Genomic DNA, 21,125 nt, shown 5'->3' with positions numbered 1-21,125 from the left:
GGAAGAGAACCCAGGGGGAAGAGAACCCAGGGGGAAGAGAACCAGAGGAAGAGAACCCAGGGGGAAGAGAAACACCGAAGTTTAAAGTGCAGAAAGTTTTCTCGCTCAAACTTTCCAAAGCGCTCCACACCCGCTCACACACTCACACCATCCCAGCATGCAATGCGAGAGAGAGAGAGAGAGAGAGAGGGAGAGAGAGAGAGAGACAGAGAGAGAGAGACAGAGAGAGAGAGAGAGAGGGAGAGACGGAGAGAGAGAGAGAGAGAGAGAGACAGACAGAGAGGGACAGAGAGCGTGAGAGAGAGGGAGACAGAGAGAGAGGGAGAGAGAGAGAGAGACAGAGAGGGAGAGAGAGACAGAGAGAGAGAGACAGAGAGAGAGGGAGAGAGACAGAGAGAGACAGAGAGAGAGGGAGAGAGAGAGACAGAGAGAGAGGGAGAGAGAGAGAGACAGAGAGAGAGGGAAAGAGAGAGAGAGAGACAGAGAGAGAGGGAGAGAGAGAGAGGGAGAGAGAGAGACAGAGAGAGAGAGAGAGAGAGAGGGAAAGAGAGAGAGAGAGACAGAGAGAGAGAGACAGAGAGAGAGGGAGAGAGAGAGAGGGAGAGAGAGAGAGAGAGAGAGACAGAGAGAGACAGAGAGAGAGACAGAGAGAGAGAGAGACAGAGAGACAGAGAGGGAGAGAGAGAGAGAGAGACAGAGAGCGTGAGAGAGAGAGAGAGAGAGACAGAGAGAGAGAGAGAGAGGAATTGAGGTTTTCTAGTTTCAAACTAGTTTTGAATTAAAATGATTCAAGTGACTGAGGACACTGTAACCATGGCAACAGACATGATTTTATTGGTCATTACTGGAGAAGTGACCCCCCCCCCCACCCACCCCCACACACACACACACACTAGAAAAGGTGAGTTTAAAAGAAGTCCAGGTCTTCTGGAGCGTCCAGGTCTCTGTACTCCATGATGGAGCGGGGGTCTCCTCGCACGGCCCTGCACACACACACACACACACACACACACACACACACACACACACACACACACACACACACACACACACACACACACACACACACACACACACACACACACACACACACACACACACACACACACACACACACACACACACACACACACACACACACACACACACACACACACCCCCATCAATAGGTGATCAGTGATCAATGGAGCCCTCCTGCTTGCTCCACCTTTACCTGCTGCTCCTCTGCTTCCCAGGAAACGCCCCTCCTCCCACCTGACCTCTGAAGGTGTCACAGCTACCACGCCCCGCCCCAAACTGCCCCTGGGGGTGAGGGGGGGGGCCGCCTGCAGGACAGTCACAACGTCAGTGTGTGTGTGTGTGTGTGTGTGTGTGTGTTTGGGGGGGGGTGTACCAGAGAAGCTGGGCGGGGCTCTGACTCCAGGTGGATATCCCAGAAGGCTTTGCTGCTGTGGAGACTGACCAGGAAATCCTGGGACACCGAGAGAGAGAAAGAGAGAGAGTGAGAGAGGGACAGAGAGAGAGAAAGAGTGAGAGAGGGAGAGTGTGTATTGGCCTTGTGGTACCTTGTGTTGGTGGGGGGAGGGGCTTGTTCTCAGGGAGGGCGGGTCTTTTGGCGTCCAGCAGGAAGTTGTTGAAAAAAACTACTTCCTGTCGGACGACGGCGACTTTGTCTGAGTGTTTGTTGAGGATGTGTTTCCGAACAAACTCTGGAGCCTAGCAACGAGAAGACTGTTACCATGGCAACCAGGGCAGACAGACAGGCAGGCAGGTAGAGACAGACAGACCGACCTTGAACTTCTTCCCACTCAGAGGACAAAGCCACTTGTCCTTACTGAGCTCCTGAGTGTTAACAAGCAGGAAGTTCTCCACCTGGACACAGCAGAGAGACAGGTGGGACAGCAGTGAGACAGGTGGGACAGCAGTAAGACAGGTGGGACAGCAGTGAGACAGGTGGGACAGCAGTGAGACAGGTGAGAGCAGTGAGACAGGTGAGAGCAGTGAGACAGATGGGACAGCAGAGAGACAGGTGAGAGCAGTGAGACAGGTGGGACAGCAGTGAGACAGGTGGGAGCACAGAGATAGGTGGGACAGCAGTGAGACAGGTGGGACAGCAGAGAGACAGGTGAGAGCAGTGAGACAGGTGGGACAGCAGAGACAGGTGAGAGCAGTGAGACAGGTGGGACAGCAGAGAGACAGGTGAGAGCAGTGAGACAGGTGGGACAGCAGTGAGACAGGTGGGACAGCAGTGAGACAGGTGGGAGCACAGAGATAGGTGGGACAGCAGTGAGACAGGTGGGACAGCAGTGAGACAGGTGGGAGCACAGAGATAGGTGGGACAGCAGTGAGACAGGTGGGACAGCAGTGAGACAGGTGGGAGCAGTGAGACAGGTGGGACAGCAGAGAGACAGGTACCTCCTGCTCGGGGTCCTTCTTTCCCAGTCGAGCTGCGTCGTCGTCACTCAGAGTTTCAGACGGAGACAAAAGAGGAGAAAGACGGTCCTCACACATCTTCTGATGGTCGCTTACTGCAGGTGAGAGGACAGTGAGGACCCTAACGTCTTCTGATGGTCACTGCAGGTGAGGGGACAGTGGGGGGTGTGTGTGTGTGTGTGTGTACCCTGGGCAGCAGTGATGGAAGACAGTGGAAGAGGTCCTCTGACATGGATCAGTCCACAGCGATGAGGCATCTCGTCCTCTGCAGGGTACTCACAGAAGTTATAGTAATCTACTGAGTGGACCAGACGCAGGTACAGCAGCAGTCTGTCCAGGACCTACACACACACACACACACACACACACACACACACACACACACACACACACACACACACACACACACACACACACACACACACACACACACACACACACACACACACACACACACACACACACACACACACACACACACACACACACACACACACACACATTGTTTTCTTCATGGACAACATCATTTACTAAGACCTGATATCAGAGCTCCGCCCACCTTCAGCAGCTTGTCGTCCATCTCCACGGTAACCTCAGCGGGGGCGGGGTCTGTGTTGCCCCCGGCGACGCCGGTGAGCTCCTCCTCCTCAGCGCTGACCTCCTCTATCAGATAGTCTGTGATGTTCTTCAGCACCGGGTTGGTCTCCATCTGCACAGCAAGGAATCATGGGAAATGTAGTTTGTACTGTCTGGACAACACTGAACAGCAGGAGGAGGAGGAGTAGCAGGAGGAGGAGCAGGAGGAGGAGGAGTAGCAGGAGGAGGAGCAGGAGGAGGAGGACAAGGAGGAAGAGCAGGAGGAGGAGTAGCAGGAGGAGGAGCAGGAGGAGGAGGACAAGGAGGAAGAGCAGGAGGAGGAGTAGCAGGAGGAGCAGGAGGAGGAGCAGGAGGAGGAGGACAAGGAGGAGTAGCAGGAGGAGGAGGACAAGGAGGAAGAGCAGGAGGAGGAGGAGCAGGAGGAGCAGGAGGAGCAGGAGGAGCAGGAGGAGGAGCAGGAGGAGGAGGACAAGGAGGAGTAGCAGGAGGAGGAGGACAAGGAGGAAGAGCAGGAGGAAGAGCAGCAGGAGGAGGAGCAGCAGCAGGAGGAGGAGCAGCAGGAGCAGCAGCAGCAGGAGGAGGAGCAGCAGGAGGAGGAGCAGCAGCAGGGTTACCTCTCCCGTCCACAGCTCTCCTCTCTGGTCCAGACGGTGGACGAGTCGAGCCGACAGACGGATGTCGTTCTTCACCACCGGGCGGTGGAACGTCACGCCGTTCACACTGCGGACACGTCTGGACAGATCTCTGTTGACCACAGGACACAGCTGCACCTCCTTCATCTGAGGGAGGAGGAGCAGAGGAGGAGGAGCAGCCAACTGTCAGGAGGACGTCTGGCACTACATGTGTACTCGTGGTAAAACTGGTTGTTTACTCTGATGTTCTGCAGGTTCCAGCAGGTCTCCTTGATGTTAACACTCCGGTCAAAGGTCACCCAGCAGCGCCTGTAGAACCTGACACACACACACACACACACACACACACACACACACACACACACACACACACACACACACACACACACACACACACACACACACACACACACACACACACACACACACACACACACACACACACACACACACACACACACACACACACACTCTCAGAACCTACGCCTGTGTGTGGACGAAAGCAGGAAGAACTGTTCTCACCTCCTGTCAGGCTGTGGGTCTGACAGCGCCACCCGCAGGAAGCCTGGGAACCTGCCACACAGCTGCACACACACATACAGGGTTAGTCCAGATGTGCAGTACACAGATGTGCAGTAATGTGCAGTACACAGATGTGCAGTACACAGATGTGCAGTACACAGATGTGCAGTAATGTGCAGTACACAGATGTGCAGTACACAGATGTGCAGTAATGTGCAGTACACAGATGTGCAGTACACAGATGTGCAGTAATGTGCAGTACACAGATGTGCAGTACACAGATGTGCAGTAATGTGCAGTACACAGATGTGCAGTACACAGATGTGCAGTACACAGATGTGCAGTAATGTGCAGTACACAGATGTGCAGTACACAGATGTGCAGTAATGTGCAGTACACAGATGTGCAGTAATGTGCAGTACACAGATGTGTAGTAATGTGCAGTACACAGATGTGCAGTAATGTGCAGTACACAGATGTGCAGTAATGTGCAGTACACAGATGTGCAGTAATGTGCAGTACACAGATGTGTAGTAATGTGCAGTACACAGATGTGCAGTACACAGATGTGTAGTAATGTGCAGTACACAGATGTGCAGTAATGTGCAGTACACAGATGTGCAGTACACAGATGTGTAGTAATGTGCAGTACACAGATGTGCAGTAATGTGCAGTACACAGATGTGCAGTACACAGATGTGCAGTAATGTGCAGTACACAGATGTGCGGGGCCTCACAGTGGCGATCTCCTCCTTGGACACCTCTGGCGGGATGCTCCTGATGAACAGGGAGGTGGTGAGGTGGAGGGGGCGGGGTTTGGGTGGAGCGTCCTTCTCTCGCTCCTTACGGCGTTCTGCCCGGAAACAAGTCACTGACTCAGTATGTGAAACTTGCTGTGATTGGTTGTCCGGGGTCAGGTGACCTACCATTGTCCCCGTCCTCTTCTGCCTCCTCTCTGTCTGAGTGGGAGGAGTCAGAGTCGGAGGCGCTGCCCTCGCCGCTGTCTGCTGACATGCTGCGTTTCCTTTTCCTGCCCTGAGGGGGCATCAAGGGTTAGAGTGGCACCTCCTCTCCCACATCGTCACCTCCTCTCCCACATCGTCACCTCCTCTCCCACCTCCTCTCCCACATCATCACCTCCTCTCCCACCTCCTCTCCCACATCATCACCTCCTCTCCCACATCGTCACCTCCTCTCCCACATCATCACCTCCTCTCCCACATCGTCACCTCCTCTCCCACCTCCTCTCCCACATCATCACCTCCTCTCCCACCTCCTCTCCCACATCATCACCTCCTCTCCCACATCGTCACCTCCTCTCCCACCTCCTCTCCCACATCATCACCTCCTCTCCCACCTCCTCTCCCACATCATCACCTCCTCTCCCACCTCCTCTCCCACATCATCACCTCCTCTCCCACCTCCTCTCCCACATCATCACCTCCTCTCCCACATCATCACCTCCTCTCCCACCTCCTCTCCCACATCATCACCTCCTCTCCCACATCGTCACCTCCTCTCCCACATCGTCACCTCCTCTCCCACATCATCACCTCCTCTCCCACCTCCTCTCCCACATCATCACCTCCTCTCCCACATCGTCACCTCCTCTCCCACATCGTCACCTCCTCTCCCACATCGTCACCTCCTCTCCCACCTCCTCTCCCACATCGTCACCTCCTCTCCCACCTCCTCTCCCACATCATCACCTCCTCTCCCACATCATCACCTCCTCTCCCACCTCCTCTCCCACATCATCACCTCCTCTCCCACATCATCACCTCCTCTCCCACATCGTCACCTCCTCTCCCACATCATCACCTCCTCTCCCACATCATCACCTCCTCTCCCACCTCCTCTCCCACATCGTCACCTCCTCTCCCACATCATCACCTCCTCTCCCACATCGTCACCTCCTCTCCCACATCGTCACCTCCTCTCCCACCTCCTCTCCCACATCATCACCTCCTCTCCCACCTCCTCTCCCACATCATCACCTCCTCTCCCACCTCCTCTCCCACATCGTCACCTCCTCTCCCACATCGTCACCTCCTCTCCCACCTCCTCTCACACACTCACCTGCTCCTGCAGCACCTCCTGCTCCTTTCCATTAGTTTTGGTGTCGTCATTTTCCTGTCAGCAAAAGTCCAACTCAGTTTTGAAGAACCCAACAAACCGTTCTCCTGTCACTAGGTGTTGTTCCCACTTGTAACTGGGTGTTGTTCCCACTTGTAACTGGGTGTTGTTCCCACTTGTAACTGGGTGTTGTTCCCACTTGTAACTGGGTGTTGTTCCCACTTGTAACTGGGTGTTGTTCCCACTTGTAACTGGGTGTTGTTCCCACTTGTAACTGGGTGTTGTTCCCACTTGTTCTGTAACTGGGTGTTGTTCCCACTTGTAACTAGGTGTTGTTCCCACTTGTTCTGTAACTGGGTGTTGTTCCCACTTGTAACTAGGTGTTGTTCCCACTTGTAACTGGGTGTTGTTCCCACTTGTTCTGTAACTGGGTGTTGTTCCCACTTGTTCTGTAACTGGGTGTTGTTCCCACTTGTAACTAGGTGTTGTTCCCACTTGTAACTAGGTGTTGTTCCCACTTGTTCTGTAACTGGGTGTTGTTCCCACTTGTTCTGTAACTGGGTGTTGTTCCCACTTGTAACTAGGTGTTGTTCCCACTTGTAACTGGGTGTTGTTCCCACTTGTAACTGGGTGTTGTTCCCACTTGTAACTGGGTGTTGTTCCCACTTGTAACTGGGTGTTGTTCCCACTTGTTCTGTAACTGGGTGTTGTTCCCACTTGTAACTAGGTGTTGTTCCCACTTGTTCTGTAACTGGGTGTTGTTCCCACTTGTAACTAGGTGTTGTTCCCACTTGTAACTAGGTGTTGTTCCCACTTGTAACTGGGTGTTGTTCCCACTTGTTCTGTAACTGGGTGTTGTTCCCACTTGTAACTAGGTGTTGTTCCCACTTGTAACTAGGTGTTGTTCCCACTTGTAACTAGGTGTTGTTCCCACTTGTAACTAGGTGTTGTTCCCACTTGTTCTGTAACTGGGTGTTGTTCCCACTTGTAACTAGGTGTTGTTCCCACTTGTAACTAGGTGTTGTTCCCACTTGTAACTGGGTGTTGTTCCCACTTGTAACTGGGTGTTGTTCCCACTTGTTCTGTAACTGGGTGTTGTTCCCACTTGTTCTGTAACTGGGTGTTGTTCCCACTTGTAACTAGGTGTTGTTCCCACTTGTAACTGGGTGTTGTTCCCACTTGTAACTAGGTGTTGTTCCCACTTGTAACTAGGTGTTGTTCCCACTTGTAACTGGGTGTTGTTCCCACTTGTAACTGGGTGTTGTTCCCACTTGTAACTGGGTGTTGTTCCCACTTGTAACTAGGTGTTGTTCCCACTTGTAACTGGGTGTTGTTCCCACTTGTAACTAGGTGTTGTTCCCACTTGTAACTAGGTGTTGTTCCCACTTGTAACTGGGTGTTGTTCCCACTTGTAACTAGGTGTTGTTCCCACTTGTAACTGGGTGTTGTTCCCACTTGTAACTGGGTGTTGTTCCCACTTGTAACTAGGTGTTGTTCCCACTTGTAACTGGGTGTTGTTCCCACTTGTAACTAGGTGTTGTTCCCACTTGTTCTGTAACTGGGTGTTGTTCCCACTTGTAACTGGGTGTTGTTCCCACTTGTAACTAGGTGTTGTTCCCACTTGTAACTGGGTGTTGTTCCCACTTGTAACTGGGTGTTGTTCCCACTTGTTCTGTAACTGGGTGTTGTTCCCACTTGTAACTAGGTGTTGTTCCCACTTGTTCTGTAACTGGGTGTTGTTCCCACTTGTAACTGGGTGTTGTTCCCACTTGTAACTAGGTGTTGTTCCCACTTGTAACTGGGTGTTGTTCCCACTTGTAACTAGGTGTTGTTCCCACTTGTAACTGGGTGTTGTTCCCACTTGTAACTGGGTGTTGTTCCCACTTGTAACTAGGTGTTGTTCCCACTTGTAACTGGGTGTTGTTCCCACTTGTAACTGGGTGTTGTTCCCACTTGTTCTGTAACTGGGTGTTGTTCCCACTTGTAACTAGGTGTTGTTCCCACTTGTTCTGTAACTGGGTGTTGTTCCCACTTGTTCTGTAACTGGGTGTTGTTCCCACTTGTAACTAGGTGTTGTTCCCACTTGTTCTGTAACTGGGTGTTGTTCCCACTTGTTCTGTAACTAGGTGTTGTTCCCACTTGTAACTGGGTGTTGTTCCCACTTGTTCTGTAACTGGGTGTTGTTCCCACTTGTAACTGGGTGTTGTTCCCACTTGTTCTGTAACTGGGTGTTGTTCCCACTTGTTCTGTAACTGGGTGTTGTTCCCACTTGTAACTAGGTGTTGTTCCCACTTGTTCTGTAACTGGGTGTTGTTCCCACTTGTAACTGGGTGTTGTTCCCACTTGTAACTGGGTGTTGTTCCCACTTGTAACTGGGTGTTGTTCCCACTTGTTCTGTAACTGGGTGTTGTTCCCACTTGTAACTGGGTGTTGTTCCCACTTGTAACTGGGTGTTGTTCCCACTTGTAACTGGGTGTTGTTCCCACTTGTAACTGGGTGTTTTTCCCACTTGTAACTGGGTGTTGTTCCCACTTGTAACTGGGTGTTGTTCCCACTTGTAACTAGGTGTTGTTCCCACTTGTAACTGGGTGTTGTTCCCACTTGTAACTGGGTGTTGTTCCCACTTGTAACTGGGTGTTGTTCCCACTTGTTCTGTAACTGGGTGTTGTTCCCACTTGTAACTGGGTGTTGTTCCCACTTGTAACTGGGTGTTGTTCCCACTTGTAACTGGGTGTTGTTCCCACTTGTAACTGGGTGTTTTTCCCACTTGTAACTGGGTGTTGTTCCCACTTGTAACTAGGTGTTGTTCCCACTTGTAACTGGGTGTTGTTCCCACTTGTAACTGGGTGTTGTTCCCACTTGTTTCCTTGTAAGTCAGAGTCTTTCCCACTTGTTTCCCTGGTCACCTGTGCCGGCTTTTGGGAGTCGCCCTGTCCACCCCCCGTCGCCCCCTCTACGGCGGTGTTGGGGGGGCGGGGCTCGGGGCCAGGGGCTGCTCCCGGGGGGCTCTGACTGGGCTCTGCGCCGCCTGCAGGAGCGTCCAGGACCTGCAGGTCCAGGTCCGTCCCGCCCTCTATCTTGATGACAGCTGCAAAGACAACAGAGCTTCAGGACTACGTGACCCAGGCCCCGCCCCCTGCCCAGACCACGCCCCCCCAGCATACCGGCATCCAGCAGCTTTATGATAGCGGGGGCGTGGTCCATGTCCAGAGACACCTGGTCCAGCCAGCCGTGGTCCAGCAGGAAGAGGAAGACGGCAAGGCGTGTGCGCAGGGCGGTCAGAGACTCCGCCCTCCGGGTCATGATGTCATCGGGGTGGTACCGGGCCCGGAACCACTGCTGGTCTTTGTGCTGCAGGAAGAAGTCATGTAGCTGCTGGCGCCGGAAGTCCAGCTTGTACTGGTTGTAGCGCTTGACCGCCTCCGTCTCGTCCACGCTGTCCTCCATGTTCAGCAGGAAGTCCTGCACACACACACACACACACACACACACAGCTGAGGCTCCACCCACAACTCGCCGCCACGCGCTCCCACGGTGTCTCACCTTGAAGCTCCTCATTGTGGGGGGGCCGGGGGGGGGGAGGTCCGGGTCCACTATGGCCAGCCTGAAGGAGACAGGTCTCAGTCACCTTGTTATCACTTTATTAGCCCCTCCTGACATCGTCACCTGACACTCACCTGCCATGCAGGGGGGGCACTCCGTGGTGGGGGGTGATTTGCGAGAAGTCTGGGGGCCAGCCCTGAGACCCCCCCATTGGAAAAGGAGGACCTCCTCCTCCTCCTCCTCCTCCTCCTCCTCCCCCCCCGTAGGGCAGGTCATATCGGTACAGCTCCCCCCGGTGGTCGTCCCTGTGGGCGGGGTTTACATTCTATTGGTGGGGTTTAGAGGATGTGGGCGGGGACTAGACAGTGTGGGCGGGGTTACAGACTCACCAGTCTCTCCGGAGGCGCTTGTGCTGAGGGCTGATGTGACGAGGAGGAGAGAACCGGTCTCTACGGCCTCGATCATAGTCCCTCCTCCGGTCTCTGCCCCGGTCCCACTCCCTGACACACACACACACAGCATGAACACACACACACACACACACACACACACACACACACACACACACACACACACACACACACACACACACACACACACACCTCTCCCACCTGTCCGGCCAGTCCTCCCTCCTCCGGTCCTCCCGGTCTCTGGACCGCTCCATGTCACTCCGCTCCCTCCTGAACTTGTCCCTCCTCCTCCGGTCCAACTCGTCATCGCTGTCCCCCATCGGACTGAAACAGAACCAGAACCAGTCTGTCACCTGTCCCACAACAGTGGAGAGTCATGAAGCTGATTAGAGTCAGTAACAACAGTGGAGAGTCAGTATGAAGCTGATTAGAGTCAGTAACAACAGTGGAGAGTCAGTATGACGCTGATTAGAGTCAGTAACAACAGTGGAGAGTCAGTATGACGCTGATTAGAGTCAGTAACAACAGTGGAGAGTCAGTATGAAGCTGATTAGTCAGTAACAACAGTGTAGAGTCAGTATGAAGCTGATTAGAGTCAGTAAATATAGTGGAGAGTCAGTATGAAGCTGATTAGAGTCAGTAACAACAGTGGAGAGTCAGTATGAAGCTGATTAGAGTCAGTAACAACAGTGTAGAGTCAGTATGAAGCTGATTAGAGTCAGTAAATATAGTGGAGAGTCAGTATGAAGCTGATTAGAGTCAGTAACAACAGTGGAGAGTCAGTATGAAGCTGAACGTGTTCGGCTCCGAAGCTAACAGTTAGCGCCCTCCGGATGGAGCATTAGCATTAGCGCATTAGCACATTAGCACAACGCGCGGATCTTTCCGGTGAAGTTAAGCTGAGAGACTGAAGGAGTTTCCTACCAGGAGGTCGGCTGAGTGCAGACTGAAGCTCTGGACAGCGGCTAACAGCGGCTAACTGACTAACTGCGAAACCGCCGCCACTGACAACAACCAGACAACGAGACTTCCGGTGGAGCGGAGAGACCCCGCCCCCCGGCGGACAGGCGGGGAATTGCTCCCCCCCGCCGGAACCTTCACTGTCATTGTCCGACCACACCACCACGCACACAACAAAACACGGCACCCTTCTGCACGAGTGACCCGAGTATTGAACAATATAAATAGTACCAGAAACAAACAGGTATGTATGTATATAGTTATAGATATATAGAAAAGGAGAGAGAGAAATAAAGAGTAACACAAAGACATTCACACCTTGAGAGAATTCATTTATTGCTTGTGTCTCTTATGTTTCCTGCAAAGCTGGCAACACTTCCTTGGTCCACATCATCAATGACATCATCAATGACATCATCAAATGAAATGTGACGCCCGGCGGTTGGGTTCCTGGTGAGGATGGCGAGGCCCGGAAGACGTGGTAGACCTCAGATCAAACACTTCTAATAAGAACCACACAAGTTCACAACTAGTCATGGCTTTGTTCCAATCACTGATCAATCACTGTGATCAATCACTGTGATCAGTCACTGTGATCAGTCACTGATCAGTCACTGTGATCAGTCACTGTGATCAATCACTGTGATCAATCACTGTGATCAATCACTGATCAGTCACTGTGATCAATCACTGATCAGTCACTGTGATCAGTCACTGATCAGTCACTGTGATCAGTCACTGATCAATCACTGTGATCAGTCACTGTGATCAGTCACTGATCAATCACTGTGATCAATCACTGTGATCAGTCACTGATCAATCACTGTGATCAGTCACTGTGATCAGTCACTGATCAATCACTGTGATCAATCACTGTGATCAGTCACTGTGATCAGTCACTGTGATCAATCACTGTGATCAATCACTGATCAGTCACTGTGATCAGTCACTGTGATCAATCACTGATCAGTCACTGTGATCAATCACTGTGATCAATCACTGATCAGTCACTGTGATCAATCACTGTGATCAGTCACTGTGATCAGTCACTGTGATCAATCACTGTGATCAGTCACTGTGATCAGTCACTGATCAATCACTGTGATCAATCACTGTGATCAATCACTGTGATCAATCACTGTGATCAGTCACTGTGATCAGTCACTGATCAATCACTGTGATCAGTCACTGTGATCAATCACTGTGATCAATCACTGTGATCAATCACTGTGATCAATCACTGATCAGTCACTGTGATCAGTCACTGTGACATGAAGCAATGTGAGTTAATCCAGAGTTAATCCAGAGTTAATCCAGAGTTAATCCAGAATATGAACCAGAATTAATCCTGAAGAGGAACCAGCTTGGTAGTGTAGGCCTCCCAAGTATTCGATTACTCTGGACTGTCAGAGTACATCCTGTGTGAGACGTGTCACACCATGGAGGTGGAGTCACAGACAGCTCTTATTTCACCCGTCCTCCTCCTCCTGCTCCTCTTCCTCCTCCTGCTCCTCTTCCTGCTCCTCCTCTTCCTCCTCCTGCTCCTCCTCCTCTTCCTCTTCCTCCTCCTGCTCCTCTTCCTCCTCCTGCTCCTCCTCCTCCTCTTCCTCCTCCTCCTCCTCCTCCTGCTCCTCTTCCTCCTCCTGTTCCTCCTCCTCTTCCTCCTCCTCTTCCTCCTCCTCGTCCAGAGAAGACGGTGGTGACTCCATGGTGAACAGGAACAGGTCTGAGGGGACGTGAGCGAGACTCCTTCAGCTCTGAGAGAAGTTCAGGACTGGACAGGGTCAGACCTGAAACCAGAATCACAACTCATCACCCTGACACCTGCTCTTCCTCCTGCTCCTCCTCCTCCTGCTCCTCCTCCTCCTGCTCCTCTTCCTCCTGCTCCTCCTCCTCCTGCTCCTCTTCCTGCTCCTCCTCCTCCTCCTCCTCCCCTTCCTCCTCCTCTTCCTCCTGCTCCTCCTCCTCCTCCTCCCACTCCTCTTCCTCCTCCTCCTCCTCCCCTTCCTCCTCCCCTTCCTCCTCCTCTTCCTCCTGCTCCTCCTCCTGCTCTTCCTCCCACTCCTCCTCTTCCTCTTCCTCCCACTCCTCCTCTTCCTCCTCCTCCTCCCCCTGCACCTCTTCCTCCTGCTCCTGCTCCTCCTCCTCCTCCTCCCACTCCTCCTCTTCCTCCTCCTCCTCCTCCCACTCCTCCTCCTCCTCCCCTTCCTCCTCCCCTTCCTCCTCCTCTTCCTCCTGCTCCTCCTCTTCCTCTTCCTCCCACTCCTCCTCTTCCTCCCACTCCTCCTCTTCCTCCTCCTCCTCCTCCTCCTCAGAGCCTGTCAGCCTGCTCAGTTTGCATGTTCTCTTCCCCTCCAGCAGGGGGAGCTGCTCCAAACCAAGCAGCTTGAAAACCTCATCACACTCACCTGGTTTAGTGTCCGAGTGGGGGGAGGAGCCACGGTCACACCCAGCTCCTGCTGCTGCTCCTCCTGCTCCGATTGCTTCTCCTGATGATGATGATGATGATGATGAAGGCTGCATGATGGCAGGAGGAGTGGGAGGAGCTGACGAGGAGAAAGCAGAGAGAAAGGTTGAGCTGGGAGGTCGAAGGTCAGATCTCTGAGGAGAACCCGTCTGTCCTCACCTTGCTCCACCTGGCTGCTCCTCCTGGCTGCTCCTCCTGGCTGCTCCTTCTGGCTGCTCCACCCTGCTGCTCCTCCTGGCTGCTCCTCCTGGCTGCTCCTCCTGGCTGCCCCACCTGGCTGCTCCTCCTGGCTGCTCCTCCTGGCTGCCCCACCTGGCTGCTCCTCCTGGCTGCTCCTCCTGGCTGCTCCACCTGGCTGCTCCTCCTGGCTGCTCCTCCTGGCTGCTCCTCCTGGCTGCTCCACCTGGCTGCTCCTCCTGGCTGCTCCACCTGGCTGCGCCTCCTGGCTGCTCCACCTGGCTGCTCCTCCTGGCTGCTCCTCCTGGCTGCCCCACCTGGCTGCTCCTCCTGGCTGCTCCTCCTGGCTGCCCCACCTGGCTGCTCCTCCTGGCTGCTCCTCCTGGCTGCTCCACCTGGCTGCGCCTCCTGGCTGCTCCACCTGGCTGCTCCTCCTGGCTGCTCCACCTGGCTGCGCCTCCTGGCTGCTCCACCTGGCTGCTCCTCCTGGCTGCGCCTCCTCTTGCCGTGTGAATCTGAAGCTTGAAGGAGAAACTTCCTGCTTCTGAAACTCCCAAGTTAATGTTTGACTCATCTTTAGCACTGTGTTGCCATGGTTACCAGGAAGATCCAGTGAGCGGACTTTTACCTCACACACACACACACACACACACACACACACACACACACACACACACACACACACACACACACACACACACACTCCACAGATCGAATTGTTTAGCATTACCAGTTCAGACTGGTTTTAATGTGTGTGTGTGTGTGTGTGTGTGTGTGTGTGTGTGTGTGTGTGTGTGTGTGTGTGTGTGTGTGTGTGTGTGTGTGTGTGTGTGTGTGTGTGTGTGTGTGTGTGTGTGTGTGTGTGTGTGTTCTCAGAGCACCATGAAGTCAAACATTGTTTATTTTTTTATTAAAACATTTCTACTCAAGAAGATCATGAAGGAACCAGAACCAGTCCAGAACCAGTCCAGTTATGAAGACTCCCTGAGACCTCCTCATGAGGTTCCGAGGAGCTTCAGGTGAAACCGGATTCTACTGTGACATCACAGCCAATCAGAGACTCAGGCTGAGGCCCACCATCAGCTCCGTCACCATGGCAACCCGAAGGCCAGCTACAGAGTCCACTTCAAACACCTGGAGGGAGAGAAGAGGTGAGACTCCGCCCCTCACAGTGTCAGTGTGTGTGTGTGTGTGTGTGTGTGTGTGTGTGTGTGTGTGTGTGTGTGTGTGTGTGTGTGTGTGTGTGTGTGTGTGTGTGTGTGTGTGTGTGTGTGTGTGTGTGTGTGTGTGTGTGTACCGGGTCTCACGGTGTGTACACAGACACTTGCTGCTGCAGTACCGCCCCCCGCAGGTGGTACAGGTGTAGTGCGACGGGAAGCCACACACACAGCAGAAGTGTCGCGGTGGCAGCGAGGAGGGCGGGGCCACTGCAGACAGGTAGTTAGGCTCCGCCCTCTCAGACAGGTTCTACACAGGAGAGGAGTGACATCACTTCCTGTCAGAATGTGTGTGTGTGTGTGTGTGTGTGTGTGTACCTCCTCCTCCAGCAGGGCAGTGAAGTTCTTCCTGAAACGCTGTTTGAAGTGATCTCCCCTCGTCTTCCTCTTCTTCTTCTCTGAGGACACACACACCTGCTGATGTTTCTCCTCCTCTGAGACAGACAGAGAGAAGGACAGAGAGACAGACAGAGAGAGAGAGACAGAGAGACAGACAGAGAGAAGGACAGAGAGACAGACAGACAGAGACAGACAGAGAGAAGGACAGAGAGAGAGAGACAGAGAGAGACAGACAGACAGACAGACAGACAGACAGACAGACCGAAAAGAGAGAGAGACAGACAGAGACAGACAGACAGAGAGAGAGAGACAGACAGAGAGAAGGACAGAGAGACAGAGAGAGACAGGCTGGTGGAAGACTCACCTGGTTCTTCAGTCTCACTGAAGGCCGGCAGACGAGCCGTTGGACCAGCAGGGGGGAGAGAAGACAAGGGGTCGTCCTGGAGACAAGAGGTCATAGGACACTGGAGGAACTACTGTCCAGGACACACACACTCTGTCCAGGACACACTCTGTCCTGGACACACACACTCTGTCCAGGACACACACACTCTGTCCAGGACACACTCTGTCCTGGACACACACACTCTGTCCAGGACACACTCTGGTACCTGGAAGTTGTCTTTCTCCAGAGCTTCAAGTTGTCGACTGAGTCTCCGCTGACGAGTCGCTTCATCTAGAACCCGACGCTGACCAGCCTCCACCCTGGCTACACACACACACACACACACACACACACACACACACACACACACACACACACACACACACACACACACACACACACACACACACACACACACACACACACACACACACACACACACACACACACACACACACACACACACACACACACACACACACACACACGACTCTAATTCAAAATGACTAGACCAAAAACAGGATTTCACAAGTTCTTTTTACAGTTTAACTTCTTCCCATGAGAGTACCATGAGAGTACCATGAGTACCATGAGTACCATGAGAGTACCATGAGTACCATGAGTACCATGAGAGTACCATGAGAGTACCATGAGTACCATGAGAGTACCATGAGTACCATGAGTACCATGAGTACCATGAGAGTACCATGAGTACCATGAGAGTACCATGAGAGTACCATGAGTACCATGAGAGTACCATGAGAGTACCATGAGCGTACCATGAGTACCATGAGAGTACCATGAGTACCATGAGAGTACCATGAGAGTACCATGAGAGTACCATGAGTACCATGAGAGTACCATGAGAGTACCATGAGCGTACCATGAGTACCATGAGAGTACCATGAGTACCATGAGAGTACCATGAGAGTACCATGAGAGTACCATGAGAGTACCATGCAGGTTCTGACATAGTACTGAAACATTGAGCCTATCAGAGTTCATCTACATATTTACACATTAACAGTCAATTACCTTAGAATAGCTGAAAACTCTGTATTATATACAAGTACTGCGTTAAAGAGAAGAATTAAATTCTTGTGCCTACTAGAGAATGAATAACTAGTTTTAGATCAAATATAAATTGTAGTATCACACAGTAACTGGTATTATTCAGTGACTAGAGTACTCCAATAAAAAGACACAAACTGATGCAGGACAGAGTGCAGTACTGTAGTACACAAACTGATAAAATGTGGATCCAGTTTGTCACTGAAGTATTTCTGAAACAAGTATTGAAGCAGACAGTTCTTATTCCAGTGTGATGTAGGGACAGCTTCAGGAACTTGCCCGTCCCTACACTGCAGTAGGGAAGCACCCGTCCACCTTCTGATCCCGATACTTAACGTTGTATATCTGCTGATACTATTCTGATAGCAGAGGGTAGGGTTAGCCTAACCCTACCCTCTTGAGCAAGGCAGCAGCAACCCAATGTTTCCAGCTCTAACGCAGCTCCAACCATCGGGACTATTTCCAGGGAGTTTAGGGTGGAGTAGGACGCAGCTTCACGGAGGTGTGAATCTCCTGCTGACAGCCTGGAGGAGCTGCTGCTCATTGTTCTGATGTCAGAGCTGTTCTCCTCCCAGAGCTGGAGTCTGAAAACACTGAGGTCTGGCTGCAGAGCGCCGCCCTGCTGGACTACGGCTCTGCTAACATCCACGTTGCTGCGTTGCTTTGCTAACATCCACGTTGCTGTGTTGCTTTGCTAACATCCACGTTGCTGTGTTGCTTTGCTAACATCCACGTTGCTGTGTTGCTTTGCTAACATCTAGTTGCTGTGTTGCTTTGCTAACATCCACGTTGCTGCGTTGCTTTGCTAACATCTAGTTGCTGTGTTGCTTTGCTAACATCCACGTTGCTGCGTTGCTTTGCTAACATCCACGTTGCTGCATTGCTTTGCTAACATCTAGTTGCTGCGTTGCTTTGCTAACATCCACGTTGCTGCGTTGCTTTGCTAACATCTAGTTGCTGCGTTGCTTTGCTAACATTCACGTTGCTGTGTTGCTTTGCTAACATTCACGTTGCTGTGTTGCTTTGCTAACATCCACGTTGCTGCATTGCTTTGCTAACATCTAGTTGCTGCGTTGCTTTGCTAACATCTAGTTGCTGTGTTGCTTTGCTAACATCCACGTTGCTGCATTGCTTTGCTAACATCTAGTTGCTGCGTTGCTTTGCTAACATTCACGTTGCTGTGTTGCTTTGCTAACATCTAGTTGCTGCGTTGCTTTGCTAACATTCACGTTGCTGTGTTGCTTTGCTAACATCTAGTTGCTGCGTTGCTTTGCTAACATCTAGTTGCTGTGTTGCTTTGCTAACATCCACGTTGCTGCGTTGCTTTGCTAACATCTAATTGCTGCGTTGCTTTGCTAACATCCACGTTGCTGCGTTGCTTTGCTAACATCTAGTTGCTGCGTTGCTTTGCTAACATTCACGTTGCTGTGTTGCTTTGCTAACATCTAGTTGCTGCGTTGCTTTGCTAACATCTAGTTGCTGTGTTGCTTTGCTAACATCCACGTTGCTGCATTGCTTTGCTAACATCTAGTTGCTGTGTTGCTTTGCTAACATCCACGTTGCTGCATTGCTTTGCTAACATCTAGTTGCTGTGTTGCTTTGCTAACATCCACGTTGCTGCATTGCTTTGCTAACATCCACGTTGCTGCATTGCTTTGCTAACATCCACGTTGCTGCGTTGCTTTGCTAACATCCACGTTGCTGTGTTGCTTTGTTAACATTGCTCATTGTTGCGTTGCTTTGCTAACATCCACGTTGCTGCATTGCTTTGCTAACATCTAGTTGCTGTGTTGCTTTGCTAACATCCACGTTGCTGCATTGCTTTGCTAACATCTAGTTGCTGTGTTGCTTTGCTAACATCCACGTTGCTGCGTTGCTTTGCTAACATCCACGTTGCTGTGTTGCTTTGTTAACATTGCTCATTGTTGCGTTGCTTTGCTAACATCCACGTTGCTGTGTTGCTTTGCTAACATCCAAGTTGCTGTGTTGCTTTGCTAACATCCACGTTGCTGTGTTGCTTTGCTAACATCCACGTTGCTGTGTTGCTTTGCTAACATCCAAGTTGCTGTGTTGCTTTGCTAACATCCACGTTGCTGTGTTGCTTTGTGGTGTTGTGAGACTAAAATCCGTCCAATCAGCAACATGTTGCCATGAAAAGTTGGATAGCACAGTGCTACTTCCCTATCCTGCTCGCTGGCTGCAAACTGTGGACTGGATTTCCTGCCTCATTCCTCCTGGTCTCATTGAGACCCGCCTCCCTTCAGGAATCCAGTCCACAGTTTGCAGCCAGCGAGCAGAGCAGCAGCAGGGAAACACTGGGGATCATTTCAGCACCATGAAGCAGACCAGGACCATGGATCAGACCAGGATCATGGAGCAGACCAGGATCATGGATCAGACCAGGATCATGGAGCAGACCAGGATCATGAAGCAGACCAGGATCATGGATCAGACCAGGACCATGAAGCAGACCAGGATCATGGATCAGACCAGGACCATGAAGCAGACCAGGATCATGAAGCAGACCAGGATCATGAAGCAGACCAGGATCATGAAGCAGACCAGGATCATGGAGCAGACCAGGATCATGAAGCAGACCAGGATCATGGATCAGACCAGGATCATGGATCAGACCAGGATCATGAAGCAGACCAGGATCATGGATCAGACCAGGATCGTGGATCAGAACCTCTGATCAGTGAGTTATGTTGGTATCAGAACCCGATCGGCTCCGTCACTAAAAACCAGGAGCCCGTTCAGGCAAGGGGGACAGATGGTTCTCTTGCCCGAGCAAAACCTTTACCAGCCCCAGACGGTGGGACAGTCCTTAATGTCCAGCCCTGCATTGTGTCCTCACGCCTGGACGACTGCAACAGCCTCTTCACAGCCTCAACAAAGAAGAGCTGCTCGGTTCCAGTTAGTCCAGAACTCAGCCTCCAGACTGTAGACCAGCACCAGGAGGAACCATCTCCCCCTGGGTTAAGATCTCTTCACTTCACTCTTCAGTTCTGGACTCAGGGGACATCTTTATAAAGTTCTGGACTCAGGGGACATCTTTATAAAGTTCTGGACTCAGGGGACATCTTTATAAAGTTGTGGACTCAGGGGACATCTTTATAAAGTTGTGGACTCGGGACATCTTTATAAAGTTGTGGACTCAGGGGACATCTTTATAAAGTTGTGGACTCAGGGGACATCTTTATAAATGGGACTAGACACGCATTTGTTTGCTGAAGCTTTTTAGTCCAATCAACTTTTTTTTTTTTATCTGTTTTGGGTGTGAAGTCCTACAATGCATTAACACACACACACACACACACACACACACACACACACACACACACACACACACACACATTCATCGGAGGAACTTACCGGAGCTCTTCTTCTCCAGAACCATCTTGCTTCCGGACGGAAACCGCAGTGGAACAAAAGGAATCGAACCCGTTTCGGGTGAGCCACTTCCGGTCCGGGTCGGAAATATGCTGATCACGTCACGTGGCGTCACAGAGGAGCGTGTCTAAAGACCCGCTGAAGCCTGGGCTAGAACAGCTAATCTCACTGAGGAGAACTTTCTCAGTCACAAAGAGATGGAGAGCAGACCGGAAGTCAGCAGTTTTCACACGGAGCTCTGTACTTTACATCTCTAACCCTGACCCGTGCCTGCAGCGCCGCCATCTTGGGGAGGTCTTCCTCTTGTGCTAAACATTTACATCCCAGGCTAGAGCATCTACAAAAACATTCTTAGCGAGTCCTCGTATCAGCACAGATAATCTCTCATTCTAAAGCTGTAAACCTCCTGGCGGGATTATTGGGAGGAGAAACTACTCCCTCTTCACACAGGAACGTTTTAGTTACAATGGTCGGAGGTTTGGTGTTAGTGACGTCATAATAAAGCGACGGCGGCTCTAGTTAGTGACGTCTGCCATGGTGGGGAAAGAACTACAAGTTTCTGAAAATGAACTACAAAAAGTTCCTCTGGGTTCTAGATGATTTCAAGTGGTTCTAGGCAGATTATTGCTTTGGTAACTTACATGATCTGCTCCTTTTTCAGTCATCCTGAGTTTCCCTGAACGCTCCGATTAGCGGGTTCCTTTAAGGTTCTAAATGAAGCATCAGTGGTTCCTAGGCTAAAGGAGGTTCTAAAGGAAGCATCAGTGGTTCCTAGGCTAAAGGAGGTTCTAAAGGAAGCATCAGTGGTTCCTAGACTAAAGGAGGTTCTCAAGGAAGCATCAGTGGTTCCTAGGCTAAAGGAGGTTCTAAAGGAAGCATCAGTGGTTCCTAGGCTAAAGGAGG

At 51.7% G+C, this 21,125-nt stretch overlaps 2 protein-coding genes across 5 annotated transcripts; both read right to left on the bottom strand.

Annotated features, from left to right (window-relative positions):
• Positions 1–801: 801 nt before the first annotated feature.
• On the bottom strand, positions 802–11,237 carry LOC308123853 (serrate RNA effector molecule homolog). Of its 4 annotated transcripts, none has more exons than XM_080486560.1 (21): positions 11,138–11,237; positions 10,406–10,537; positions 10,193–10,303; positions 9,938–10,108; positions 9,804–9,864; positions 9,425–9,722; positions 9,167–9,348; positions 6,264–6,317; positions 5,111–5,219; positions 4,922–5,037; positions 4,185–4,246; positions 3,902–3,980; positions 3,645–3,809; positions 2,993–3,142; positions 2,621–2,774; positions 2,416–2,528; positions 1,792–1,872; positions 1,566–1,716; positions 1,394–1,471; positions 1,214–1,325; positions 802–983 (listed from the first exon to the last, which is right to left on the bottom strand). In XM_080486560.1, the coding sequence occupies exons 2-21, from the start codon at positions 10,531–10,533 to the stop codon at positions 908–910; spliced, it is 2,451 nt and encodes an 816-aa protein (XP_080342686.1). In that variant the 5' UTR covers positions 10,534–10,537; positions 11,138–11,237; the 3' UTR covers positions 802–907. The 4 variants fall into 4 exon arrangements, with proteins under 4 accessions (XP_080342686.1, XP_080342688.1, XP_080342689.1 ...); XM_080486562.1 differs by having other exon boundaries at positions 10,415–10,537; XM_080486563.1 differs by having other exon boundaries at positions 10,415–10,566; positions 11,138–11,236.
• Positions 11,238–11,486: 249 nt separating this feature from the next.
• Positions 11,487–20,998, bottom strand: znhit1 (zinc finger, HIT-type containing 1). The gene is made up of 9 exons (XM_080486577.1): positions 20,205–20,998; positions 15,985–16,082; positions 15,738–15,813; positions 15,353–15,432; positions 15,115–15,284; positions 13,800–14,951; positions 13,582–13,719; positions 12,764–12,963; positions 11,487–12,666 (listed from the first exon to the last, which is right to left on the bottom strand). Exons 1-6 carry the CDS (start codon positions 20,227–20,229, stop codon positions 14,930–14,932), a joined length of 471 nt encoding a protein of 156 aa, XP_080342703.1. The 5' UTR covers positions 20,230–20,998; the 3' UTR covers positions 11,487–12,666; positions 12,764–12,963; positions 13,582–13,719; positions 13,800–14,929.
• Positions 20,999–21,125: the final 127 nt, after the last annotated feature.

The sequence above is a fragment of the Lipophrys pholis genome (genome assembly GCF_963383615.2).
Source record: "Lipophrys pholis genome assembly, chromosome: 18".
NCBI classification, from domain to species: domain Eukaryota; kingdom Metazoa; phylum Chordata; class Actinopteri; order Blenniiformes; family Blenniidae; genus Lipophrys; species Lipophrys pholis.
This window is presented reverse-complemented; position numbering and strand designations above follow the sequence as displayed.